Source organism: Haliotis rufescens, unplaced genomic scaffold (genome assembly GCF_023055435.1).
Source record: "Haliotis rufescens isolate VD_foot unplaced genomic scaffold, xgHalRufe1.0.p SCAF_19, whole genome shotgun sequence".
Classification (NCBI taxonomy): Eukaryota; Metazoa; Mollusca; class Gastropoda; order Lepetellida; family Haliotidae; genus Haliotis; species Haliotis rufescens.
This window is the reverse complement of record NW_025963879.1, coordinates 22594940-22621034: the sequence shown is the minus strand read 5'-3', so window position 1 is coordinate 22621034 and position 26095 is coordinate 22594940. Positions and strand designations below refer to the sequence as shown.

General features: G+C 39.3%; 1 protein-coding gene across 1 annotated transcript; it reads left to right on the top strand.

Moving 5' to 3' along the window:
• The first annotated feature begins 344 nt into the window (after nucleotides 1-344).
• On the top strand, nucleotides 345-25099 carry LOC124135388 (probable methyltransferase-like protein 24). Its single transcript, XM_048398751.1, has 7 exons — nucleotides 345-594; nucleotides 17576-17738; nucleotides 18885-19018; nucleotides 19767-19895; nucleotides 21717-21791; nucleotides 21926-22073; nucleotides 24603-25099. The coding sequence occupies exons 1-7, from the start codon at nucleotides 407-409 to the stop codon at nucleotides 24930-24932; spliced, it is 1167 nt and encodes a 388-aa protein (XP_048254708.1). The 5' UTR covers nucleotides 345-406; the 3' UTR covers nucleotides 24933-25099.
• Nucleotides 25100-26095: the final 996 nt, after the last annotated feature.

Below are 26095 nucleotides of genomic sequence, written 5' to 3'. Positions count from 1 at the left end.
TCAACATAATTTCAGCAGGATATTTTCAAGTGTTATAAGTGCAATCATCTTTAACGCGAACTTTATCCCCATTTATCAACACCACATTTAAAAAATCTTGAATCAATCTTGGTCGACCATCAAATTGCTTGTTAAAAGGTATGGGCCCCATACGGAATTCCACAAAGCGATCGTAGCACTCCGACTGTTGTAAGTCAATGTTGAAGTATGGAAGTTACGATCGCCTTAGTCCTACGATCATGTTTGGGATAGGGCCGTGTTATAAAAAAAGCCCTTTGATTAGATAAAAGAGTGTGATACATCCATAGGGAGGTGATATACTCCATGGTGACATTGAAAATTTCATCACAACAACATAATTATTTAATCTCTATTATTCAGTTAATGTTTCAGTCCGTTATCAAACATGTTAACCCGAACAGCTGTCATCTGTCGGAGACCACTGGACTTGACCACCAATCTCGTTGCTTGTCGGGCTGTGACACGTCAGGTTAACGTGCACAGCATCCTAGCTATGCACACAGTTGCTTGGAGCGACTTAACTCGGTTGTGTCAGCTCGCTCCTTCACGCCGGGAGAACATGGCCTTTGCAAGGTAGGTACAATTAATGTTATGCACTTCGGACCCAAACTAACCATTTCAACGATTAGACACCAGGGACCGAGGGCTCTAACCAATTTAAACCATGAAAATCTTTTGGAGAACCTTAACACCTAAAATGTTTAATCAACATTGATTTGATAATCGTATTTATAAAGATATTCAAGAACTCGGTGCTCAACTGTGAGAATACTGTGTTTTGTGTGTGTGTGTGTGTGTGTGTGTGTGTGTGTGTGTGTGTGTGTGTGCGTGTGTGTGTGTGTGCGTGCGCGTGTGCACATACTCCTAGTCAAAATGTAGAGATACCATCAAAATCAGGTAATATCCTGCCACATCTTTAACAGTACCATACAGCATAACAGTTATATCGCGGTGTGTCAACTTAATGTGGGAGGAAAGCCCGAAGTGATGCAGGTCTCAGACGTTAAACACTTCGGTGAAACCCACGAGCACGGGTATGGTGCTGACAAACCTAGGCACATAATCGGGGCGAACCAGGATTCGAACCCACAATCATAGGTTTCTGGCGTGCTCAAGGGACAAACTCTGCACAGCGAATCGCGGCGCCTAAGACGACTGGGCCACCCGGGTCACCAAATACTGTTATAGACATGTATTATCATTTTATCATTACGTATATGCATGTACACATGTATTATCAAATATAGTAAACTACGGTTATAACGAACTCGAAGGGACCACTAATTTTAGTTCGTAATAACCGTAGTTCGTTATAAGCATATATACGACGTTTATACAACAAATGGTCGGGACTTAAAAAAAAGTTCGTTATATCAGTCAGTTCGTTAAATGCGCGTTCGTTATAACCGTAGTTTTCTGTACATATATTTTCATTCATTGTTCATAAGTTTTTTTCAGTTTTCATCTTTTCTTGTACACGTGTACAGGAATGCTGTGCAATGAATAAATCCAAGTCGATCACTCCAATAAAAACCCTCGCTCCCACAGCTGTAGGAGTGTGGGTAGACTAACTGTCGGCCTGTGGCCATTTGCATGCTAAAAGAGATAGATTTTTATATATACTGATCGTAAATGACTGTAGATCGTGCATAAAGAAAATGTCATGCTTGTTTGAGTAATCTGGTTCCTACCACGTTTAGCTACATGTATATACAGCCATATTGGTTTCACACATGGGCTGGGCTCCCTGGTGTGATATAACCACAATGATATACTCCATAACGTCATGCAGAAAAAGGGGCAAAAGAAAAATATTGGGCGAGACGTATACGGCAACTAAAGACACCATAACTAATTTATTATACCGAAAAGTTTACTTAATTTGGTGTCTTTATCGCACATGAAACGGTATAAACGACAGGACCAGTACATATGTTTCCGATACAACGCTTTCATGTAAACATAAACGTTAATAATGGAATACACTTAATGTGAAGGTTTAAACAAGTATATTATAGGTAAAATGGATAGCATTTTCATAAAAATGCCAGCATGTTATCTGAAATGTGAGGGCAACTGTAACTTGATAGCAGTCTCCCTTCCCCTTCCGACCTGCTGCTGTCTATTCTTTTGCTATGTGACGTCATTGGCGTCACGTTTCTTATTTGTGACGTCATCCTATATTATGTTCTATGACATTGCTATTTGTAAATCAGTTACCTCCGTTGTAACCTTTTTTGTCTATAATTTTTATTAATAAAGTCACGAACGTGGTTTCTTTGAAAATAAATGTCTTTGCACATCACAATGAATGGTATTAAGACACAAAACAATGTCGAATGACGAATTTCTGTACCAGAATGTCATGTGAAATATATGAGGTAGGTGTTGGAAAATTCCAAGGTGGCTGTTGCTGACAGTATACGGTCTCATATCAGGTCAGTATCAACCATCTTGGATTTGTACTGATGGTATACGGGCTCATGTAGGGTCAGTACTTCTGCTCTCTGATTGGTCAATTAGGCGCCAGCATATCGGCAGATATATATTTATTTACATACCTTCTACTCTACTGGTGAATGTTTGTTACTCAACGTTTTGTGTTTTTTTGCTAAAATGAAGCAATAATGACCACATGAATTATTTATGATGGTATTATATCTTTAGCCTCCATGACCTGAGGGCCATTTTTTAATAGTTCGTGTAGATAGGTAGAGTATCGTAGTTACTTACTTAAATTGTGAATTTAAGTCCCTTATCAATATCTATCAATCATCTGGTAAGTTATTTTGTGCTTTCATGGAATTTAGAAAAGCATTCGACGCAGTATGGAGATCTGGGTTATGGCTAAAAATGATTAAAAGTTATATGAGCAGGAAATGTTTTAGGTTAATTTACAACATGTATCAGAATATTATGTCCTGTGTCATGTATGATTATGACATAACATCTTTTTTCATATGTAATGCCGGAGTTCGCCAAGGTGATAATTTGTCTCCTTTTCTGTTTGCGCTTTATATTAACGTTTTGGAATGCTTTCTGAGAGAAAATGAGGTCAAAGGTTTGGATCTTGTGAATAATTATATCGAGAGTCATCTTTGTGTTCAGTACAATAACCCTCTCCTGCCTCTATCTTGCCGATTGTATGCATGAAACCACCATCACACAAGTAACTGCAACCTTGGCGTGGGAAGAAATTTCGAATGTGATGCACAAAACTTCTGCAAATTACATATGTCAATCAAAATATAGCTACAAGCAACATAATGTTTTGTCATTTATATATTGCTTCTGTTCCGTAATGGTATGTTATCGTATCTGATCTATCTTGTCTTAGTCCAAGAACATACATAATAACTTACAGTATGTGGACGAAAGGGTGTTTCAAATGTGGTTTGTAATTTTAAAGGAGGTAATGTGCATTATTGCAAATGCTTAAATATTACCATAGTAAAGTAGAGTACAAACGCAGAAGGATACCAGGGCCCTCTTGCACAAAGCGATCTTAGCGCTAAGATCGCTTTGTGCAAGTGGGCCCAGGTGATTAATGTACTATAAACATCAAGTACAATTACGCAAACAAAATGTTCAGATATGAACAAAATATCACTTTGTTATTTTACTTTGCTATATCTTAAAATATGATAGAGTGTTTTCTTTCCTATCTGTTATTGGTTAATGTTAATTAACTGTTAAACTACTTAGTAATGTGTCTGAACCGTGTGGACTGTGTGGGTCAAACAATGGGGAAATCCTTGTGTGCGTGCGTGCGTGCGTGCGTGCGTGCGTGCGTGCGTGTATGTGTGTGTGTGTGTGTGTGTGTGTGTGTGTGTGTGTGTGTGCGTGTGCGCGCGCGCGTGTGTGTGTGTGTGTGCGTCATCACGTTTCGATCGCTCGATCAGCCCATTTCATTTGTATTTTTCTAACAAATAAACTGTCTATTTTCTTATACACCATCAAAGAATCTATTCATTTACACAATTAGCACAACAATTTTAACGTTTTGGTATTTTCCACGAAACTAACTATTCGTTTTTTTTATCCCCCCCCCCCCCCCCCCGGCATATAATGCGGGTGATAGAGTCGACGCCACGTCCGTCCGTCCGTAATCCTTTCGTTTCCGGAGCGTAACTAAAAAAACCGGTTTTCAACGAAAACTGGCAGATATATCTTCGTGCATTTCTAAAATTTTAAGCCAATATTTTAAACAACGACGTATGCATTAATACACGGATATCTTCAACATTCGCCATAACCATAGTTTGGAGTTGATATTCCTGTCTTTAAAAACTTTTTACATGCATATAAATATATCTTCTCCATTGATTCATATTTTTTAAAACCCCAAAGTTCTGAGCCGTATAAAAGGATCGACTGTGTTTGGGTATCATATACGTGTAGATTAAAATAAACTCCAGGTGGGACATGTTCTATAATCTGGATACAGTGGTAAGTTACCATTGCGTCCTTGTTCGACTCTTGAAGATCCGGGGTAGAATAGGTCTTTAGCAACCCATGGTTGCCGTAAAAGGCGACTATGCTTGTCGTAAAAGGCGACTAACGGGATCGGGTGGTTAGGCTCGCTGACTTGGTTGGAGCGATGTTCATGATGTAAGTCACTGGATAGTCTGGTCCAGACTCGATTTAGTCAGACCGCCGTCATATAGCTGGAATATTGGTGGGTGCGGCGTTAAACAGCAAACAAACAAACAAAAACGTCCTTGCTCAGAGATATAAGTTAAAGAACCACCACCATCTCCGGCAACACGATCACTGAGTGTATACAATCTAAATATATAACAAAATTTTAAAAGTAAATTTCCAAATCTATTTACACAACCATCACATAAATATATGTAACTGATAGGTACGGGCTGATCTGGAAAAATATCTCTGATCGATTCACTGTGCACAGAAATAGGAGGCTGATTTCTACAACAAACTCGGGCGTTAAACTCCACACATAACTGAATGTGACAGTCTGCAACAATGCTAGGGTTATCATACCATCACTGCTCTAAACGTTCTAATAACATAGGTTCCCTTGTAACACTATAATATCTAACAACAGACGATCTTAACTAACTGGAAACTGAAGTCATCATTCCAAATGTACTTATCATAATGTACATTACTAATTCCCCGCTGCTGGTCTTCTACGTCATCGCCATATTTACAACTGATTTCCAGAGGAAAATGATCAGAGTCTACTATTTCGCCAACATTCAACATAGATATGTGTTACAAAATTCCATAGAGCAGATGACGTAATCGTTAACACTGCTGCCCTGGCTACTGACCTACGTATATATTTTGATAACCTGTGACAAACATCGTTATCCAAATTGTTTTTTTATAACTATGCAAAAACCATCGATGGCCTGCTAAATACAGACACAAACTCCACCACAACATCGACCGTATTTAGATATTTTGATGGCAGATGAATAAACACATATCCAGGTAACAAACTGTTTGGTAATTCGTAAGACAAAATTCGACGACTGGCTCTTAGGAACGGATGCCTGGAGGTCCATGATCTCGTCTTTAATGTGCTGCCTGTTCCGTCTCATGTTGGTTTCATTCTGTTGTCAGTTTCTCTTGCTTGAAATACCCTGTAATCCTATTCTCTGGAGTTCCTTTAGGCGTTCACGTTGGCGAAAGGTGAGATCGTCGGAGACGCCAAAACCGACCTCCTTCAGTTCAGGCCTGGCTTTTAAAGTCTCGACTTTATCATCAGACTCCCGATGTTTCACTATTAAGGGTCGTGGTTTACTCGGATTGTCACGCTGGATTCCCAGGCCGTGAGCACGGATAACGTCAGATGTCTCCCACGTTCTAAAAGTAATATGATCGTTTCTTTACATAATAAGGGTGTTTCTTCTGGCGTTTCATGCACTCCATAGAAAATAACATTGTCTCTACGGCTGAACGCCTCAAGCCTATCGAGTTCATCTTCGATGTCTGACATCTTATTCTGTATCCTGTCGACCTTTTCCGTCAGAGCATCTATCTCATCATATAACATACTGTGTGTCTGTCGGAGAGTGTTCTAGTCCGACTGAATAGTGGCTAGTTGACTTTCAATCTGTCCACACTTGGCTGATAGTGTCTGAACGTGACTGAACTAATTTGACTCTGTTTTGACAGTTCGAAGCTCAAATGTTACGGCGCGAATCTCTTCGAGGATAGTGTTTTGAACATCCTCGAGAGCAGGTGGGCCAGGGTTAGCTTCTATATCGCAAGAGCAAAGTAGCAAATCTGATGCAACACCGGCTGGCATATAGTGTCCCCAGAACCAACATAAACATGGTGCACGGAAAAGTGCCCCGTCGTTGACACAAAGGATGACGTGATAACGTCACGTAAAAAACAACTTGAAAAATGGTATTAAATTAGTGAAATCTAATTCATTTTCCAGAATGTTGATAAATGAAGCTGGTGCCTGAATCGTCAGTAGAAATGAAGACAAAAAGCATCTCCGTGGCATATCCGATCCTTATATGTACTGCGAGTATGTGACATTGCCGCGCTTGATATGCAGGGTTCTCCTCGGGGGACAGAACGATCTGATCCTGGCCCTGTACATCTCAATCGATACTATGCTTCTTTACTTCACAATATGTACGTCACCAGGTTACAAATTCGCATATTACCTACACAAAAATGAAGTCTTATTCATTTCCATACTGATGAAGCGCACGTCACTCTCTTTCACATTATGACAAAACGTCTGAAGAGAGACATTTCAGTGTCGATAAAGTCTTAGTGTTTTTGCCGATCCCTTTGAAACAACATCCCTACCGGATGAATCCAATCAAGCTTGAAGCTCTGAAGAAGAAGCTTCAATACATGCTGGACAATGACATTATTGAAAAAAGTCATCGTCACTAGTTCACCTTGTGTCGAAGCCTGATGGTATTTACTTATGGTGTACGTTGATGATGTCTTTAATCATTCCACGGAGTGGGACGAACACCTGAAGCGGACCCGTGCCTTCTTCGAGAGACTCACTGAAGTCAAGTTGACTGTAAAATTAGTGACATGTGAATTTGCACTGACACATGTATACTTTAAAGGTCTTGTCACAGTCCAAGGTCAGATACAGCCTGTACAAGCAAAGGTGGAAGTTCCACAAAACAAAAAAGATCTTATACGGTTTCTTGGCATGGCTGGTTACTACCGTAAATTTAGTAAAACTTTCTCACATGTGGTAACCCCTCTCACTATTTTAAATTTGTTTTGGCCAGCAATTGTCAGGCTTCTTTTGTGAAAACTAAAGCCATTCTCATGAATTCTCCTGTTCTCCAAGCACCAAACTTGGATGCAGTAGATGCAGTAGATGCTAGTAACATTGGTGTTTGAGCTGTCCTTTTGCAGGAAGATGCATCATGCTTTGATCATCCTGATCACTGATCAAAATCCACTAACCTTTCTTCATAAAATGAAAAACAGAAACCATCGTCACATGAGCTGGAGCCTGTCTTTGATTTAGACATCAAGCGTATCAAAGGCAAAGACAACATCTCTTTTTATCCATTCTCGCGAGTTGGTTGAGTTCTGACTGCAAAAATGATTTGCATTTTGATAACAGATTTTCATAATTAACATGTATAATGTCAATTATTATTTGCAGTATTTAGCAGTTTTTGTACTTTTATCAGCAAAGAAAGTTCTCAGTATGTTCAAACTTTTTCTCAGAAGGTGGAGAGTGTTACACAGAGTAATTATTTGTTAAACATTGTATTACATTGTTTCTGTTGAGATTCAGTATTAGGTCATTGCATTGCATTTGATCAATGATTAGGGTCAGGAATGTAATACTATTAAATGTAAGCAGCGGTGAGGAAATTATTATATTTAGATGCTCAAACTATGTGTAAACTTCCTGAACAGCATAGATGGATGTCAAGACCAGCTATCTTGTGAACCCTGGTGTTCAGCCAAGGACTTTCTCGGAAGCTTAAAGACTGTTGCGACGAGCTGATTATTATTCTTGTCATTGTCAACATGGGTACAATGTTCGAAGCCCATTTCTGGTGTCCCCCGCCGTGATATTGCTGGAATATTGCTAAAAGCGGCGTAAAACCATACTTACTCACTCACCCTTGTCATTGTCATTTCTACTGCTCTCACATTTTATACTGCCACCGAAAACTACTGCTTGTGTACTGACATTGTAATTGCTGTGCAGTAATTTGTATTGATTTGTAAACCTAGTTAATTTTGTAATACATTTGTTGTTGATATACATCTGGCAGCCTCCATTTTCTCATCACAACGCAATTGTTGAACTAAATTACTCACGGAAATGAAAAAAACCTGTTTTTCTCAATTTAAAAATGGACACAAAGTGTTACGTAGCTGTAAATACGAAATAACAAAACAACTCGAAAAGTACTAGTCTGGATTCGCTAGTTTGATCTCAGTGAACAATACAAAATGTACTTTGTCGCACTTTCAACATTCAAAAATAAAACTAAGTCCAAATTGTCATAGCAGAAACAGACTATAGGCATTATGCACCTGTTCTCACCTGTCGTCAAGGTGTCATAGGTCACCTTGATCTACTAACACCTGGTTATGCCCTGTTTCACAATAGTCTGTTTTATTCACATTTTTACACACTTTTACGTGTAAAAAGGCATAAAAACATTTGATAAGCTGTATTTGTGCCACGGCCCAATTAGTACTAATTTAGTTGTTTGCATATTTACATATTTTGTATATTAACTGCAATAATTTAAGATCTGAGGTCGAAAAAACAGTTTTTTTTCCATTTCCATGAGTACTTTAATAGCAAACTGGAACCTTATCAACTCCTCTAAAGAGAATGCCCTGCTGGCAAGACCTTTACGTTCTGGGTCTTCCTCCTGCAGCTTAACTAACTGCTCCATATCCAGAACTGGTTGTTCTCCTTCGATGTTATAGACAAGAAAAAAGAATGATCCATAAAGGTGCCTGCCAAATCATAACTGGAATCATTCTCAGAAGAACTTTGATTAGCCTTAGCACGAGTAACATTACACGAAGGAAAAATACCTGGAATTTCCTTTTCAAGATGTTCAGTACTTTCCGGAGTACTTTCAGGATCAGCCAAACATCTCCCCCCTGCCAAATCAAGTCGACACCTTTAACGAGTAGAGTTTCTACAATCCCGACCTTGACCAAGGGTCGATGATGACTCCTCAGAAAGTGACGAATACCATCCAAAATGGCCTTCACCTTGTAATTTAACTAACTGCTCCCTATCCATACCCCCACCTTGACCAACCCAGACACAAAATCTGTCTTCAAATTCACAAAATGGAGAGGTGTACTGGTAAAGCCATATAAACCTTCTAATTAACCCTCAGAGTTCGCTGATGACTTCTCCGAAAGTGGCAAAATACCAACCAAGAGTTTGAAGTGCACCATTATCCCTCAAAACGCTTAACATTGAAACTGTCACATTTAGCTGACACGAAACCTTTACTAACAAAAGGTAAGTACTCCACAACAACAGACTTTGATGACGGGTCTACAACAACTAACGCCTCATTAGCCGAACTACAAAAAAGGCTGTGACCTGCCATTTAAAAAAGTAATCGGGGAAGAATGACTGTCCTTGGAAGCAAATGATGTGATATGCCCTTGCTTGCGTCAATATCTACAAGTAGACTCTGACGAAAATCCAGATGTATCTTCAGAACCAACTAGAGTAGGACTTGACATTTTGTCAACAAACTCAGAACCAAACTTGTGAGAACTGGATCTAGGAGGCGATGAACTATCCTTTCCTGATTTGTAAGCCTGCGAACTCCTGCCTGTAAACCCTAACTGCTAAAAGCTAATCCTAAAACTAAAACTATGTTAGTGAATAATCAAACAGCCGAATTAGCAGCCTTGTGTAACTGATACACTTAATTCTGCTCGTCAAGATGTGTCCGAATGTCCGTTGACACACACTGCTTCTGATCCTCCACAAAACTAACTTCCTCAAACTATCAAAATCACCATTGACCTCATTTGGTGTAACAACCTATCAAACTGTTTCCTTCTCCCTAGCAAACTCAACAAAGGAAGAACCATCCCTTTTTTTAGCTGACCTACACTTTTGCCTGTTTGCTTCAGGAACCAATCAATAAGCCTTCAAAAGTTCAGCTTTAACAACCTGATAACCGGAACTCTGATCAATTAAAGCAGAACAAACACTGCAAACACGAAAACGTCGTTTTTTGCGTCTATGGTCATTGGACGGAACAACGACGTTATTTGGACGCTTTCAAACCATCGTTTTTCCGTCCAAATAACGTCGTTATTTGACATCGGAATTTACTGGGAGAGAACGATATCATCAAGCTCCTCCCTTTCTTGATTGCAATGTCAATCAAGCAACAGCGTCTACCGGTATTCCCACTTCTCAGATTTCATTGGTCAGTTCTCGCGTGTTAGATTACAGGCCCGAGTTTGACGCTGTACTAGAAGCGCTTAGCGGAAGTACTGAAATCAATCGTTCTGCGCATGCGGATTGCTTAATGCCTTGTCCAAATTTTCCGTTCTGGGCATGGGCGATTTCGCGTATTGTTTCCACTTTGTCACCACTATTTGACAATGATTCATAAACACAGTCTCGTGAAAAGTTCGGAATCGTACATTGTCGCTTTAATTTATGGCACGTACTTGATCGGCACGCGATTCCCCTTAACTAATTCAATGATAACGGTAATAATTTTAGTCAAAATAATAAGGAAAGCGCAAGGCTCAGGAACATCTGAGTATAGGAAAAGGATTTATACTTTCGAAAGTTATATAGTCGTCAAATACGCAAACGAATATCAACCGGCTTTTAAAATTTATTTTTGTAGAAGGTGATCTTGGTGTATATTGCCAGATATTTATATGCATATACATTTTTCCGATATTGCTTTTTTTAATGTTTATCAATAGTTTTAAGGTTCGTCCGTCTAATTGACGGGATTCCACTTCCTCATTTGTACATGACACTTAAGCAGTGTCCCGTTACTGTAAACAGATTAGCTTCAAATTCCAAACTGGTGATGTCTATCCAGACTAATGCTTAGTAGCGAAAACTGTATAGTTTTGAAAGAAACAAGTAACTCCATTTAAATTGAAGAGGAGCCCCAGTTGTATGGGAGATTCCGAGATGAACCTATTTTATGGATATCTAAGCTGCCACCCAAACCGATCCAAACGGGACCCGCGCCGAAAGCTTATTGTATGCTGTATAGTCACATGGAAGTGCACCAGAATTATACATTGTATTCCGGACGATTGTGTTCTTTCATTTACTTTTAAGTCAGGAAAAAAGACTTGAAAGGAGAGTTGTTGAATTTAATTATTAGATGTTGTCTATACACTAATCTGGACGTACTACTCATTGTTCTATTTATGTCATCCTATATATATCAGATATACATTAACGCATGTTACCGTTCTAAAGTCATACTCTTATATAACCTTATATTGTTCATAGTATCACAGTTTAATCAACAATATCAAGAGCAGCAATTTAAACTACTGAAACACCCAAACACAAGGCTGTTATCAAGCGCTAGTGCAGACGTGATGCATCGTAAAAACTGTATCGTGATGTCTTCAGAAATACAATTTCTTGCAACATTTATACTACGAGATAGTAAGCCTAACGCTTACTCATCGGTGGAACGTAGATAATATCGCTTATACAGATATCACGTATTTGAATGTTAATACTAAAGACAAACACTCATTATTTTGCAGTGACGATATAACACTTATACACGTTTATTGGTGACTTTCATCAGTTTTGCTATTCATTTTAATAACTTTGTTTTCACATACACAAGTAGCAATACCCGACTAGCCTGTCATACATACTTATGGGGCAGTTTTCAATCTTGTACTGACTTACTCTGGTGTTCCCGAGCGAAGCTTATTGGCTTGGGTGTTATACCCCGTTTTTCTGGTAAGCCTATTATTACTTCATTTTTATCTAATGACACCTTGTTCTCTGGATCACGGCTCCATGACCATCCATAACAATTAAGATGAACATTCAGATCAAGTACATGAATGAGTTTGTTTTGACGCCACAGTCAATCAGAGACCAATGCTGTGCGGTTTGATAACACACTTCTACCAGGTCGAACATCGTGGATCTTTATTTTCTACCTAAGGAGAATTATAGTTCATATGCTAATCCATCTACATGTAAGTGAGTGAGTTTGGCTTAACACCGCTTTGAACAGTATTTATATTTCAGTTATACCCTGGCTTGTCAGCTTGAAATGGGACGAAACCCACCATCATAGGTTTCTGGCACGCCCAAGAAACGCAACTCTACACAGCGAATTGCGACGTCTCAGACGACTGAGCCACTAGATGACTGTAAAAGTAATTGGACGAAAAACGCGAGAACGCGACATTGGTCAAGAAAATAGTTGCATATGACTGTATAGGCAATTGAAACAAAAGCACGAGAACGCGAGATGGCGAGATAGCGAGATCACGACATTGGTCAAGTGTCGCAATCTCGCTATCTCGCGTCTTTGAAAGTAGTTTCACATAACTGTATGGGCAATTGACACAAAAGTACGAGAATGCGAGATCGCGAGATCGTGATATCGCGACATTCGTCAAGTGTCGCGATCTCGCGTTTTCAAACATAGTTATTTATATCTGTGTAGGCAATTGACACGAAAGCATTAGAACGCGAGATAGATCGCGACATTTCTCAAGTGTCGCAATCTCGCGTTCTCGCGTTTTTGAAAATAGTTGCATATAACTGTAAAGGCAATTGACACAAAAGCACGAGAACGCGGGGTCGCGACATTGGTCAAGTGTCGCAATCTCGCGTTCTCGCGTTTTTGAAAATAGTTGCATATAACTGTAAAGGCAATTGACACAAAAGCACGAGAACGCGGGGTCGCGACATTGGTCAAGTGTCGCAATCTCGCGTTCTCGCGTTTTTTGAAAATAGTTGCATATGACTAGATTGTCAATGATTGGAAGAAGGTGAGGTTGACGAATTTGATTCATGTAGCGATTTTCTGTCAAATTTCCCTGAGCCACAACCAAGTCAGATCTCGTGGTGTAGGATATATATATATATATATATATATATATATATATATATAAGGTGTTGAAGATCTTCTTTGGTTGACAACCAAAGAAGATCTTCAACACCTTATAATTGTAAACTGTTTTCAAATGTGTCGCCTCATGAACACGTTCCTTATTTCAATATTGTTTTCAGTTCCACACATGGCTGTACACAACATGCTTGAGAATGCTGGTGAATAACCAATTTTGATTTGCCAACAAAACAAATTCCTGACAACGTTGACAATAGCGTGAAGAATATATTCATGGATCAATGATCACCCAGTTGAAGCTGTTGATGAATAGATGAAGTTATAATGCCGAAACAGTAAGCTCTTAGAACTCTTGTTTGCCAGCTGGGACCATGTCAATACATCATGTAAATGAATGTACATGTTGAACGCATTGACAGAGAATATTATTATCTTGAACGAATTCTGCAAACGAAGTAGACATTTGGGATTCCATTTATGCACACGAAGATTTTTCATTGATCAAAATATACCTATGTTTGTTTGAAGGGAACATGTTCTTCACCGACTTTGCTGCAGGCTTCAATGCAGGGTTGGAGTACACAAAAACTATTCAGAGACAATCAATTCAATTAATTAATCAGTGTAACTACCAGTGCAAATGAAGAATGTTTATTATAACATGTCATTGTGTGTATATATGAGAATTCTGATTGGCAAGCGCTGCATGTTTCGACTCAAACCGTAATAAAAGCAAGAGTGCGAGATCTCGACACCTGACCAATGCTGCTATCTCGCGATCTCGCGTTCTCGTGCTTTTATGTCAATTGCCTTTTCAGTCATATGCAACTCTTTTAAAAAACGCGAGAACGCGAGATTGCGACACTTGGCCAATGTCGCGATCTCGCGTTCTCGTGCTTTTGTGTCAATTGCTTATACAGTTATACACGAGAACGCGAGATTGCGACCCTTGACCAATGTCGCGATCTCGCATTCTCGTGCCAATTGCCTCTGCAGTTAAATGTAACTATTTTCAAAAACGCGAGAACGCGAGATTGCGACACTTGACCAATGTCGCGATCTCGCGATCTTGTGCTTTTGTGTCACTTGCTTATACGCGAGAACGCGAGATTGCGAAACTTGACCAATGTCGCGATCTCGCGATCTCGCGTTTTTCTGCCAATTCGTTTTTCGTCCCATTTCAAGCTGACAAGCCAGGGTATAACTGAAATATAAATACTGTTCAAAGCGGTGTTAAGCCAAACTCACTCACTTATTGTTTTCTTATCGAACTATTTAAGGCATCTGTGTACAATTGCATCATGCGTGTTCAATAGGGCTACGTGCACGGAGTAGGAACACACATATTAGCGATATTTCTATTTCTAGGAAATTTGAGGTAATAGAATAATGTAAGGCGGGATGTTTTGTAGTCAGGTGGGAAAGGATGAAAATCTACTAATTAATTTTGTATGGCCTAAAGTAACGACCATGGTGTCGTGTAAAAACATCGGACAATCTCATTTTAGCCAAATGCTACAAATTGGTCTTTGAGAATTTTGTTTTAATGAATAATAATGTGATTATTTCTGTAACTGACGCGAATAGCTGCAATACTGCTGATGTATTTACTCTCTCACTGACAGTGATATTTTGTTTCCAACTTCCGGACACTTTAATGTTTTCACTATCCACAAACATTCATGTACACAATTTCTTTTTATAACCTATATTTAGCATGTTGAGGGTTTTAATTTTAAGTACATAGAAAAAAGGGAAAGGAATCTACTCTACTCTACATGGGATTTTGTGTATGTAAATTACATAGCATTTTCACGCTCAAATCATACAATTTCTAAATGCTACTTGGAGAAGAAGAGCATGAAAGAAGCATGACCACTGTGCATGACTACTGAAGTGCACATGCGCCTTGACCTTATGATATTACGCATGCGCACGGACAGCGTCTAAAAAACAAGAACGCGAGATCGCGAGAAAATAAAATGTCGCATTCTCGCGTTCTCGCGATTTTGTGTTTTTGTGACCTAATTTGACAAGTCGAGATTGCGAGATTGCGAAATCTTTCATCATGTCTTTGTGACAAAAAGTGCTATGTATCAAAATTACGCATTCTCGTGTTTTTGGCATATTTAGTTCGTTTCCAAAGGTCGAGATGGCGAGAATGCGAGATCGCGAGAATGTCCCTTACAGTATTCCATAAATACCTGTAGGAACATACTCGTCCATGTTTTTGACAGACAATATAATTTACATGCTCGGTAATAGTGAGGACGGGCATCATTGTGTGTTTCCGTGCTCTGTCCAGGTGAACAATTGACGTGTCCTTGCATGTGTTTGTGATGGGTGCCACCTGTGTGGCAGAATACGCTCACCTTTTCGCGAACACCCGTTAGATGGCCTGAACCAATTCGGATTTTTATCCCACATCAGTCTGATACACCGTGATATAACTGAATTACTGTTCAAAATGGTGTTTAATGCGATCACAGTAGTGTGTTACTGCAACTGTCCAAATTTTGTGTAGTGATGTTATGTAATATGTAAAATAAAGCATATTCAATTATCCAATTGATAAGAATATACTTGCGTCAGTGTATTTTATTAACGCCCAAAACCGTATTTGTTAAACACATATAATAACAGATCACATACACGCAATGGCCTTGAGTATTAGCTTTAATAGGCCATTCCGGAATAAAATAGTTCTCCCAAAAGCGAGGAACATCTGTTTTATATGCTCATTAGATGAGAAGGTCTGTTAAGAACTACCTCAGTAAGTCAGTCACAATGACAGAGCGTCGTAATACATTCTATTTACATCAAGTACAAGACGTCACAATGGCCGACACGATAAACGTGACAGGAGATATTTCCGAAGTTGTTAATTAACCTGTGGCGATTTCAAGCCTTTGTCATCACTGATTAATTGGCCGATCATTGAAAGGTGATTGTAAAGATGTGTCAAATAGATGCTAAGGTAAATTCATAGATTGCTGTAGATTGTCACGACGATTTTTTTTTGGATTTTTTTTTATCTAGGATGGTTTGTAGCGAGGGTATCATTGAACGGGCATGCAACCAAACTCTATGACTTATCCCAGAGTGTGCTAATACGGTCTAAATGATGAGAAACAACGCTTCTGTATGAATCCGTACTAGGGAATTCCCAGGGTTTTCCTCAGGAATGTGGAAGTAGTCAGTGCCTACGTAATTTCAAGAATACAGTCACGTGAAAAACGTCATGTGACCCACATCTCGTCCTATGGAAAAGCCGTATATCGTGTAAACCTCACATTATAAAATTAGTTACTGTTATAACCAAATGAAACACAACCGATTATCTGATAGAGGTAACTGTGCATAGCGGAGGGATATGTTATCTCAATAAACTTGGTAACATGGTTTGGTTGGAATTCTTGGCGCGTGTCTGAATTCCATCAACATGTGACATATCCTAAAACTGACTAATCAGCAAATCTCGCTGTGCGCGACAGATACTAGAGCAAAGCATGCCAGAAATACGAAACCTAATGCTTCCGAAAGGAAGCCTTGGGCATCACGTGCGTCGGGGGACCAGCGCCATCTGATTGGCCGTTAACAGTTGTCCAAGGCAGAGCAAAAAGCATCGTTTTTCCGTCCGTTTTACGCTTGAAAAACTCGACGCTTTTCCGGACACTTTCTAGACGGTAACCAATTAATCAATTTTAATGAATTTTTAGTCGTTTTTCCGTCCAATGACCATATACGGAAAAAAACGACGTTTTCGTGTTTGCGGTGAAACTTCCTGAGTTGTTCCCCCTTAACACACCTTGCAAGAACATGGATGGCTGATTACAAACTGTAAGCCACCTTTTGTGTGTGTGTGTGCGTCTGTGTGTGTGTCGTACTGCTAGTGTTGGCGTTTGTGTGTCGGAGTGTTTGTGTGTGTGTGTGTGTGTATGTGTGTGTGTGTGTGTGTGTGTGTGTGTGTGTGTGTGTGTGTGTGTGTGTGTGTGTGTGTGTGTGTGTGTGTGTGTGTGTGTGTGTGTGTTGAGGGGGGGGGGGGGGGGGGGTAGCAGGGTCCGTGTATGCATGCTTGTGTTCATGTTTGTGTATTCCAGTGTCTGTATGTGAGTTTGGCTTCCTGCTAGTGTTGGGAGGTTTGTGTGTGCCTGTGGCGTACCGCTGGTGTTGGTGTGGGTGTGTCTTAGTGTGTGACTGCTTGCGTGTAAGTGTTTTGTACTGCTTCATATGTCTGTCCGTCCGTCCGTCCGTCGCATGTGTGTATGTATGTATGTATGTATGTATGTATGTATGTATGTATGTATGTATGTATGTATGTATGTATGTATGTATGTATGTATGTATGTATGTGTCGCTATATCAATCACTGCATTGTTTGGTCCAGACTCGATTTACAGGTCACTGTCATATATTTGTGTTTTGTTAAATGCTGCTTTAACAATAGCAAAAGAAACACATTTTCTTTTCCATTTTAGACATAGAAGTTGGATGGTTGTTTTTCTTCTAATTGGAACCTTTCTTGCCGTTGTTGTCTGGAAAAAGTTTGAATTCTCCCACAAGTCAACTCGAACATTGGACGCGAAAGTTAGAAAGATTATTCAAGGCCTGCCCCCTGCTGGAAATACCCTCACCTATCAGGTAAGACAAGTATCACAACACTAGGCTAACATACAGTTCCCGAAATAAAGTTATGTACATGTATAAGGTTAAATTCAAATATTTCTTTAAATAAACCTTGAGTATGAAGACACCTTGAAATATCTGAACTCCACGAGCTGAAATGGTGTTGAATATGGGCTGCTGGAGCTGAGAAAGGGATAAGAATGGGTTGGGGTGAGTTATTTTTATTCAATATGTATTCTTTGGGAAATGTTGTCCGTAGCGCTGGGATCGATGTGCGGGTTTTCCCTTAAACGTGGCAGGATCACATTGTCGTAGGTCCCAACCCTGATTATGTTCCTTGACCCGTGAAGATCCGGATTAGAATAGCTCTTCAGCAACCCATGCTTGTCGTGGGAGGATCATATGGTCATGGGTTCGTTTGTCAGCTCTTTAAAGCAGTAAACGTTATAGACATATAGCTGGAGTCTTGGAAGAGTGTGACGTTAAACAACAAACAAACAAAAACTATAGCTTGAAGTTGGCATTATTGATTCTTAACACTGTTTAGATTTTTTCGCCACTCTATATACCTTACTAACATAGATCAGTAGATCAGCGTGATGTGATTTGACAAATGGGTTCACACTCAAACTATGTAAACTGTCAAGAAAAGAAAGTAACTTGAAAATTGGACTTGACCAAAAACGTTATCAAGACGTTAAAAGGTTAACATTATCACCGAAACACTGACAAATTAAGATGCATAACACAATCCGTTGTGGGGTCGGTCGGGTAGCCTTGTGGTTAAAGCGTTCGCTCGTCACGTCGAAGACCCAGGTTCGATTCCCGACATGAGTACAATGTGTTAAGTCCATTTTTGGTGTCCCCCGCCGTAATATTGCTGGAATATTGCTAAAAGCGGCGTAAAACCATACTCACTCTCACACTCAATCCTTTGTGAGATACACATTGATATGGTGCATGAAATACCCTATGTTACCGGTATCAAATATATCATCGTCAAACATGGGTGTATACATTTACTTTGTCAACAACACATTTCTGTACAGTCGTTCATTGAGATTTAAAGTGGTAAATTTTATAAACAATTCACTTACAATATTACGCTCTACATATGCAAGGATTATTTGTGTTTTTAAAGTTTATTTCTTTTCTCTTCAGCGAGAACAAAACAAGATATTTCTTGAACAAGACTGCTTGAACGGATTTATAAACAACGATGGACTTATCGAAATACCACCGGATGCCATTCTAAAGAGTTTAACACACAAACAAATAACGTGTCTTTATCACGGGTAAATATTCCCCGTCATTTGACTGTATCCTTTATCTCTCACCTGTCTACATCACAGGTAACCCTCCTCTCTCACCTGTCTACATCACAGGTAACCCTCCTCTCTCACCTGTCTATTTCACAGGTAACCCTCCTCTCTCACCTGTCTGTATCACAGGTAACCCTCCTCTCTCACCTGTCTATATAACAGGTAACCCTCCTCTCTCACCTGTCTATATCACAGGTAACCCTCCTCTCTCACCTGTCTATATCACAGGTAACCCTCCTCTCTCACATGTCTATATCACAGGTAACCCCGCTATCTCACATGTCTGTATTACACGTAACCTATCTGTCCTGTCAATATCACAGGTAACCCTCCTCTCTCACCTGTCTATATCACAGGTAACCCTCCTCTCTCACATGTCTATATCACAGGTAACCCCGCTATCTCACATGTCTGTATTACACGTAACCTATCTGTCCTGTCTATATCACAGGTAACCCTCTTCTCTCACCTGTCTGTTTCACAGGGGGTGGTTGATATTTTCCAGCTACAGCTAGAAAAACAGATATCTTTTTATTTCAAAACTATGAGCCTGAATGACTTTTAATTAAAACACCTTGTAATTTCTTTGTTTTTCAACAGTCTGAAGCATCATTATTTTTTCAAGAATTTAATTATTGCGGTACAAATCCCACCCCACCCCATCCCCACCAGAATACCAAATTGTCCGTCCCTAACCTATTTTATTTTATTTTTACTGCAGGTTTGTGGACAATGTTGGTGTGTTGTGTAAAAACATCAACCGCCTGGGTCACCTGAGTGACGGTGGATGGGAAGTGTGCAACGATCGGCAATACAGTCCCTCCGACAAGTGTCTTGTCTACTCTGTCGGGTAAACACTTCATATTTACTATACAACCCTCCAGCAAGTGTCTAGTCTACTCTGTCGGGTAAACACTTCACATTACTATACAGACCCTCGAGCAAGTGTCTAGTCTACTCTGTCGGGTAAACACTTCACATTACTATACAGCCCTCCAGCAAGTGTCTGGTCTACTCTGTCGGGTAAATGCTTCACATTTACTATACAGTCCCTCCAGCAAGTGTCTAGTCTACTCTGTCGGGTAAACACTTCACATTCACTATACAGTCCCTCCAGCAAGTGTCTAGTCTACTCTGTCGGGTAAACACTTCATATTTACTATACAACCCTCCAACAAGTGTCTAGTCTACTCTGTCGGGTAAACACTTCACATTACTATACAGACCCTTGAGCAAGTGTCTAGTCTACTCTGTCGGGTAAACACTTCACATTACTATACAGCCCTCCAGCAAGTGTCTGGTCTACTCTGTCGGGTAAATACTTCACATTTACTATACAGTCCCTCCAGCAAGTGTCTAGTCTACTCTGTCAGGTAAACACTTCACATTACTATACATCCCCTCCAGCAAGTGTCTGGTTTACTCTGTCGGGTAAATACTTCACATTACTATACAGCCCCTCCAGCAAGTGTCTTGTCTACTCTGTCGGGTAAACACTTCACATTACTATACAGACCCTCGAGCAAGTGTCTAGTCTACTCTGTCGGGTAAATACTTCACATTACTATACAGCCCTCCAGCAAGTGTCTGGTCTACTCTGTCGGGTAAATACTTCACATTTACTATACAGTCCCTCCAGCAAGTGTCTAGTCTAGTCTGTCGGGTAAACACTTCACATTTACTATACAGTCCCCCCAGCAAGTGTCTAGTCTACTCTGTCGGGTAAACACTTCACATTACTATACAGCCCCTCCAGCAAGTGTCTGGTTTACTCTGTCGGGTAAATACTTCACATTACTATACAGCCCCTCCAGCAAGTGTCTTGTCTACTCTGTCGGGTAAACACTTCCTATTACCATACAGTCCACCAGCAAGTGTCTAGTCTACTCTGTCGGCTAAACACCTCACATTTCCTACTCTGTGAATGTTTCCGGGTAATAAAAAAATTCTCTGAGAGTGACCAGACGGTTGTTCTTGACCAAACTACACTGTTTTTTATATCGCCCCCTTTAATAATTTTATGTTGGAAAACCCCCTGATCTCACTAATTGCTCAGCCCTTTACTTGACACGTTTATGCGTGTGTGACAAGTTTATGGCAGCATGCTTTTTGGAAACATATTGGTTACATGCAACTTGGAATAATTCCTGGCAGGCACAGCTGAATGTGGTCGCTGTCTAATGAGTTTTTCCAATCCTCATGTGATCCCTAACTTAACTCTATAAGTACATATCATTACACTGTTCTAGACGACGTTAAATGCCAATCCACAACCAACTGCAACACCCTAAAATCCATTTTCTATATCAGAAATGACAGGAATAAATCTTGACGTGTCAAGATTTCCCCTCCCAGTAAATCCAACTTGTCAGGCAGGTTCAGTTTTTAGACTAACTCTTAGTCTCTGAAAATATATAATGTTGATGGAAACAAGCAACTTCCTTTAAAATAAACCTAGACTTGCTTTATTTAGAGCTATAACATTACAGTAAAAGGAACGTGAGACTGTAGTTCAGGTTCTTCAATGACAATTAGAGCGGAATAGACAGAGGGGCACGTTTCACTGGATCCCAGTATTTCACTTGATTCACTTTTAATAGAGGCGTTGATTTTCAAGATAGAGCCACGTCAACTATCGATACGTATATATGGTGTGGTTGTTATCTTTCAGGATAAACAATGACTTTACTTTTGACGACGAGATTGCGAGGCAGTACGGATGCGAAGTTCATTCATTTGATCCGAGGTATGTAACTGTTTTGTTTCTTGGTGCTATTTTCAATGCAAGCTTGCGAAAAATCACGATCGGTTGGTTCGATTTCCAGCATGACGTCAGTACGACTGCTTTGTGCGTCACAGTTTCACTCGTTCGCATTTCAGCATGAATCAAAAGAGCTACAAGCGGAGTGAGAGAGTATATTTCCATAACATAGGATTGTCGGATGCTAATGTTCATATCCCACCCAACAAGACGGGATGGGAGATGCGTACTTTGGCAACAATCAAACAAGAGCTTGGTCACGCAAAGGTGAGACAACTCTCTACTTAAAACTGCAAATTTAACGGTGTTCATGTTTTTGCTGACCCTTGTGTATGGTAAAGGACCTAAGTTTGTTAATATTCTGAGGGATTGGCGGTGAGAGGGGAGTAGGGAAGTAACTCTACCTATTATCAAAATATATTTTGTCAGTTTTGTGGTATTTAGAAAATACATTTTTACGGTTCTTCCTTTCAGAGAATAAAATGTGTTTTTTGACCTACAAAATATTCTTATTAACTTAAATACAACATCATTTACAGTGATACAGCTTGTCATAATTGAAAGCGTCCATATCAATCAACGTTTGTCAAGACTTTCATTGCCGTCGTGAGGAGGTCACAGATCATTGGTTCATAATACAATACATTCTGATGAGTATGCGAGTTTTGTTATGATATAACGTCATTTGTGTCGTTCATACCCTCATCAACGTCAGTTTCGCGGTTTTGTGACCGGCGTCTCTTCCAGTGGAAAAGCCATACATCGTGTAAACTTCAAATAAAGGAAAATATTGAAAGTTTGTCGTCCAAAGTTGAGACATTTTTACTGTAAATAAAGAACTTGTTATCCATAATTGTCTCTACTTTGGGCGACACACGTTTAATATTTTTTCCGTCTACTTCTAAGTAATGCCTATCAAACAATGTGTGTGTCGTTCAGTTTTAAAAAAATGATCGTGCGATGAACTTAGGAATCTCGCTGAAGCAACACGAAATTTCTTTACGTTGATATCACATAAGTAATATTCCTTGTAAATGTCTGGTTTCCGAATTTTATGATAGAGACATTTGCTTGATAAAGCCACATGGTGACACTATTTCTGCAAGTTTACATCTTTTAACCTCGGTGTTAAAGATTTTATACATTCAACTGGTCATTTTACATGTGGTCCACACCAAACATACCCAGAGCCATTGCTGTACAATAATAACACAAGTTACCCACTTTCTGTATTCATGGTTATCCTAAAGTAGCATCATATAATACCATTTCTTAGGGAATCTATGTGATGGTATATTTTGTAATTTCAACCATTATATGTGAATGAATATAGGCATTGGGAACCTACCACATTCTCCACAGACCATACCACTTGGTATATTAACCTTTACATCGATATATTTCTTTCAGGCATATAAGAGTATTTTTTCTATTTCTTCAAATGATTTAGCCCCCAAATCTCTGACCTGTAAAGCATCTGATTTATCTTAAGATACCTGGGGAAAAGAATATTTATATTCCTAAATATAGGTCTTTGAAAGGCAATTAGAAGTGACTCACATAAGGAAGATATTCTCCATATATTCTCTTCCTTATCTTTCTTCCTAAATAAAGCTATTAAAACCTTTTTTGTTTGAACAGATGCGTGTTAACATGCAGGATCCTGGAAAGATGGTATACACCTGTGTATTTGTGAAACGTATTGTTTCTGGGATTTCTTCATTACGTGCCAGCGTTCAACCATTCTTGAAAACAATTATTTTTGTCTTATCTCCATTTACAGTTAACTTACATTCTTCGCAATAACTTTCTAATTCATGAATTTGATTCTGCAGATCATTTTTTATTGGAGTGCAAAATAGCGTCGTCCGCAAACAATAGTAAACATTATTGTACGATATCCGGGTGTAATTGAATCCCGTTTGTACAGTTGTTTTGAATCTGAGTGGCTGGTTCGTTCATGGGGAAAGAGAAAATAAAGGGACTTAAAATTCAACCTTGTCTTTCTCCCGAGTTGGCTGTTGACAGTTTCTGAGTTAAGTTGGACACATACCGTTACATTCTCATATATATTACATAAACATTTACTCATGGAACAACTTACACTATGAGTACTAAGGAGACCCCATAATTTCGAAAAGGGCATACAATTTTCCACCATTTGTCTTTATATATGTCTTCAATAGTTTGCAGTATAAAGATGGTATTGATAGTTCAGTAACCTTCTCTAAAGCCTGCTTGTGTCTCGCTAAATTCATCCAAAGTATCAGCCCAGAAAACTAACCTTTTGTTTATACTGGAGGTAAATATTTTGCTGAATATTCTAAGGAGAGCAACACCTCTGTAGTTGTTTGCATTATTTATATCACCTTGTTTGTGTATTTGGAAAGCAATTAATGTCAATCGATCAGGATGCTGGAAAGTGTCAAGTTTCAGAAATTGTGTTAAATACTAGATCCAGATATAGTAGGAATAAATCTGCTGAATACTTAAACAAATCAGGGATAGTATGATATATATGACTGCCTTGTTAAATTTAAGATTGCTTATGCTATCTAGAATCTCATCCCTAGATATTGGAGAGTCAAATATTTGTAAGTATTCTTTGTAAGTTCTCGATTTGGATCATTCTGAGCTTCACTATCTGGTATCGTGGGATCATAGTGGAACTGGAACTGACATAAAAGCAAGTTTCTAAATTGATAAATCCAATCATTAGTATCTATATTGTTTCTTTGAACATCGCTTATATCCATAATGTATGCATATGTGTGCATGTTTTGTATTTTCTTTCAGCGACGTGTTGATGTCTTTAAGATGGACATCGAACACTGGGAATGGAAAGTTCTCCCACAAGCCATTGCGAGCGGCTTCCTGGATGACGTCGCCACCCTGGATCTGGAGCTCCACAGCTGGATCATAAAAACTGGATACATTTACGAGCCTCCGGCTGAAGTGTATGTGGGATACTTGAGGACACTGAGACAATTACATGAAATTGGTTTCCGTATTTTTTTGACACACAAAAACCTAGGATCCTGTCAATATAAATCAAAATTCGGCATGATGAGAACCAGTTGTCAGGAGATCGCCATGGTGCAGACGATGAGGAAAGTGGGGTCGTAATTTTATAATTGGTGTGGTGTCATTTAGTAGTATTATCTACATAGTGTATAAATAGAGGTTATCACTCGAGTGTGTTTGGGGATGGTAAATATCCTGCATTAGGAATAAACATTGTATTTGGCGAGCCTTGGCGAGCTAAATACATAGTTTTTATTCCTAATACAGGATATTTACCTTCCCCCAAACACACAAACGTGATAACCTCTTTATCATATATTGTCATTTTTAATTCTGTGTTTGAAAATCGCTTTCCCTCTCTCACCTATTTACCTAAACATTGCGAGTTTTCTTGAATGCGCGCATTAATATTTATTACGTCACAGGGTAAGTAGTGTGTCAGTCGGACAGTGACATTAGCCAATATAGTTCCAACTGAAATCTGTTTCTTATACAGTGGCGAAGCAACATATATGCAAAACAACAATTGATTTTACTTGCATTTCGCGGCAATCCATCGGTCTTTCCGCTAGGGTAACTGCTCTTTGCCAAAGGGAAGCTACTCTAACCCTAGTCTATGAGACGTCATGGCCACGTTCAGACGTTGTTGATAGTCGGCCTGTCCTGTCATAACGTTAAGAAGAGCAATCAGATGTACACACAGCGACAAAACGAAACAAGGTAACAATTCAAACATATTTCGGCAAAAAATCCAACTTTTTTAATTTGTGGAGAAGGTTTCAAGCCGCAGAGGTCTACAAGCACAGATATGGCTACTGATCCCGCTTGGCTAGGCCCAGTGCCCTCGCAAAATTGTTTCGAAATTTATATCTCCAAAGTTGCCAAAACTTATAAAAATGCCTTAGCTACGTCACAGTTAGACCCTGATTTAAGTTTTTTCAGACTGTACTTTTAATAATGTCAGCAATTATCTCTGTAGTTTATCCAGATTCCCGATGATTAATTCTGACTCGATTGCCGAATGACAAGGGCGACGCCATGTTTGTTTATAGACACTGAAAGTAGTCCTTACTTGACCTTTGATATTTGCATCTCTATCCGCATATGATCCCAACGGATATCATTTTTATCCGTTGGCTTTATCCTGCCGAGAAACCTATCCATTATATGATAATACTATTTGTCGTCAATACATTTATTGTGGTAGATGGTACATTTATTAAGAAAATAAAATAGTATTTCTTCTGTTACATCTTTATATATTA

What these genes read in the sequence shown, in the direction of transcription:
- LOC124135388 (XM_048398751.1), top strand. Translation starts at nt 407, where the DNA reads ATGTTAACCCGAACAGCTGTCATCTGTCGGAGACCACTGGACTTGACC. An exon ending in GAGAACATGGCCTTTGCAAG is followed by an intron (nt 595 to 17,575) that starts GTAGGTACAATT and finishes TTTCCATTTTAG; the next exon opens with ACATAGAAGTTGGATGGTTG. An exon ending in TGTCTTGTCTACTCTGTCGG is followed by an intron (nt 19,896 to 21,716) that starts GTAAACACTTCA and finishes GTTATCTTTCAG; the next exon opens with GATAAACAATGACTTTACTT.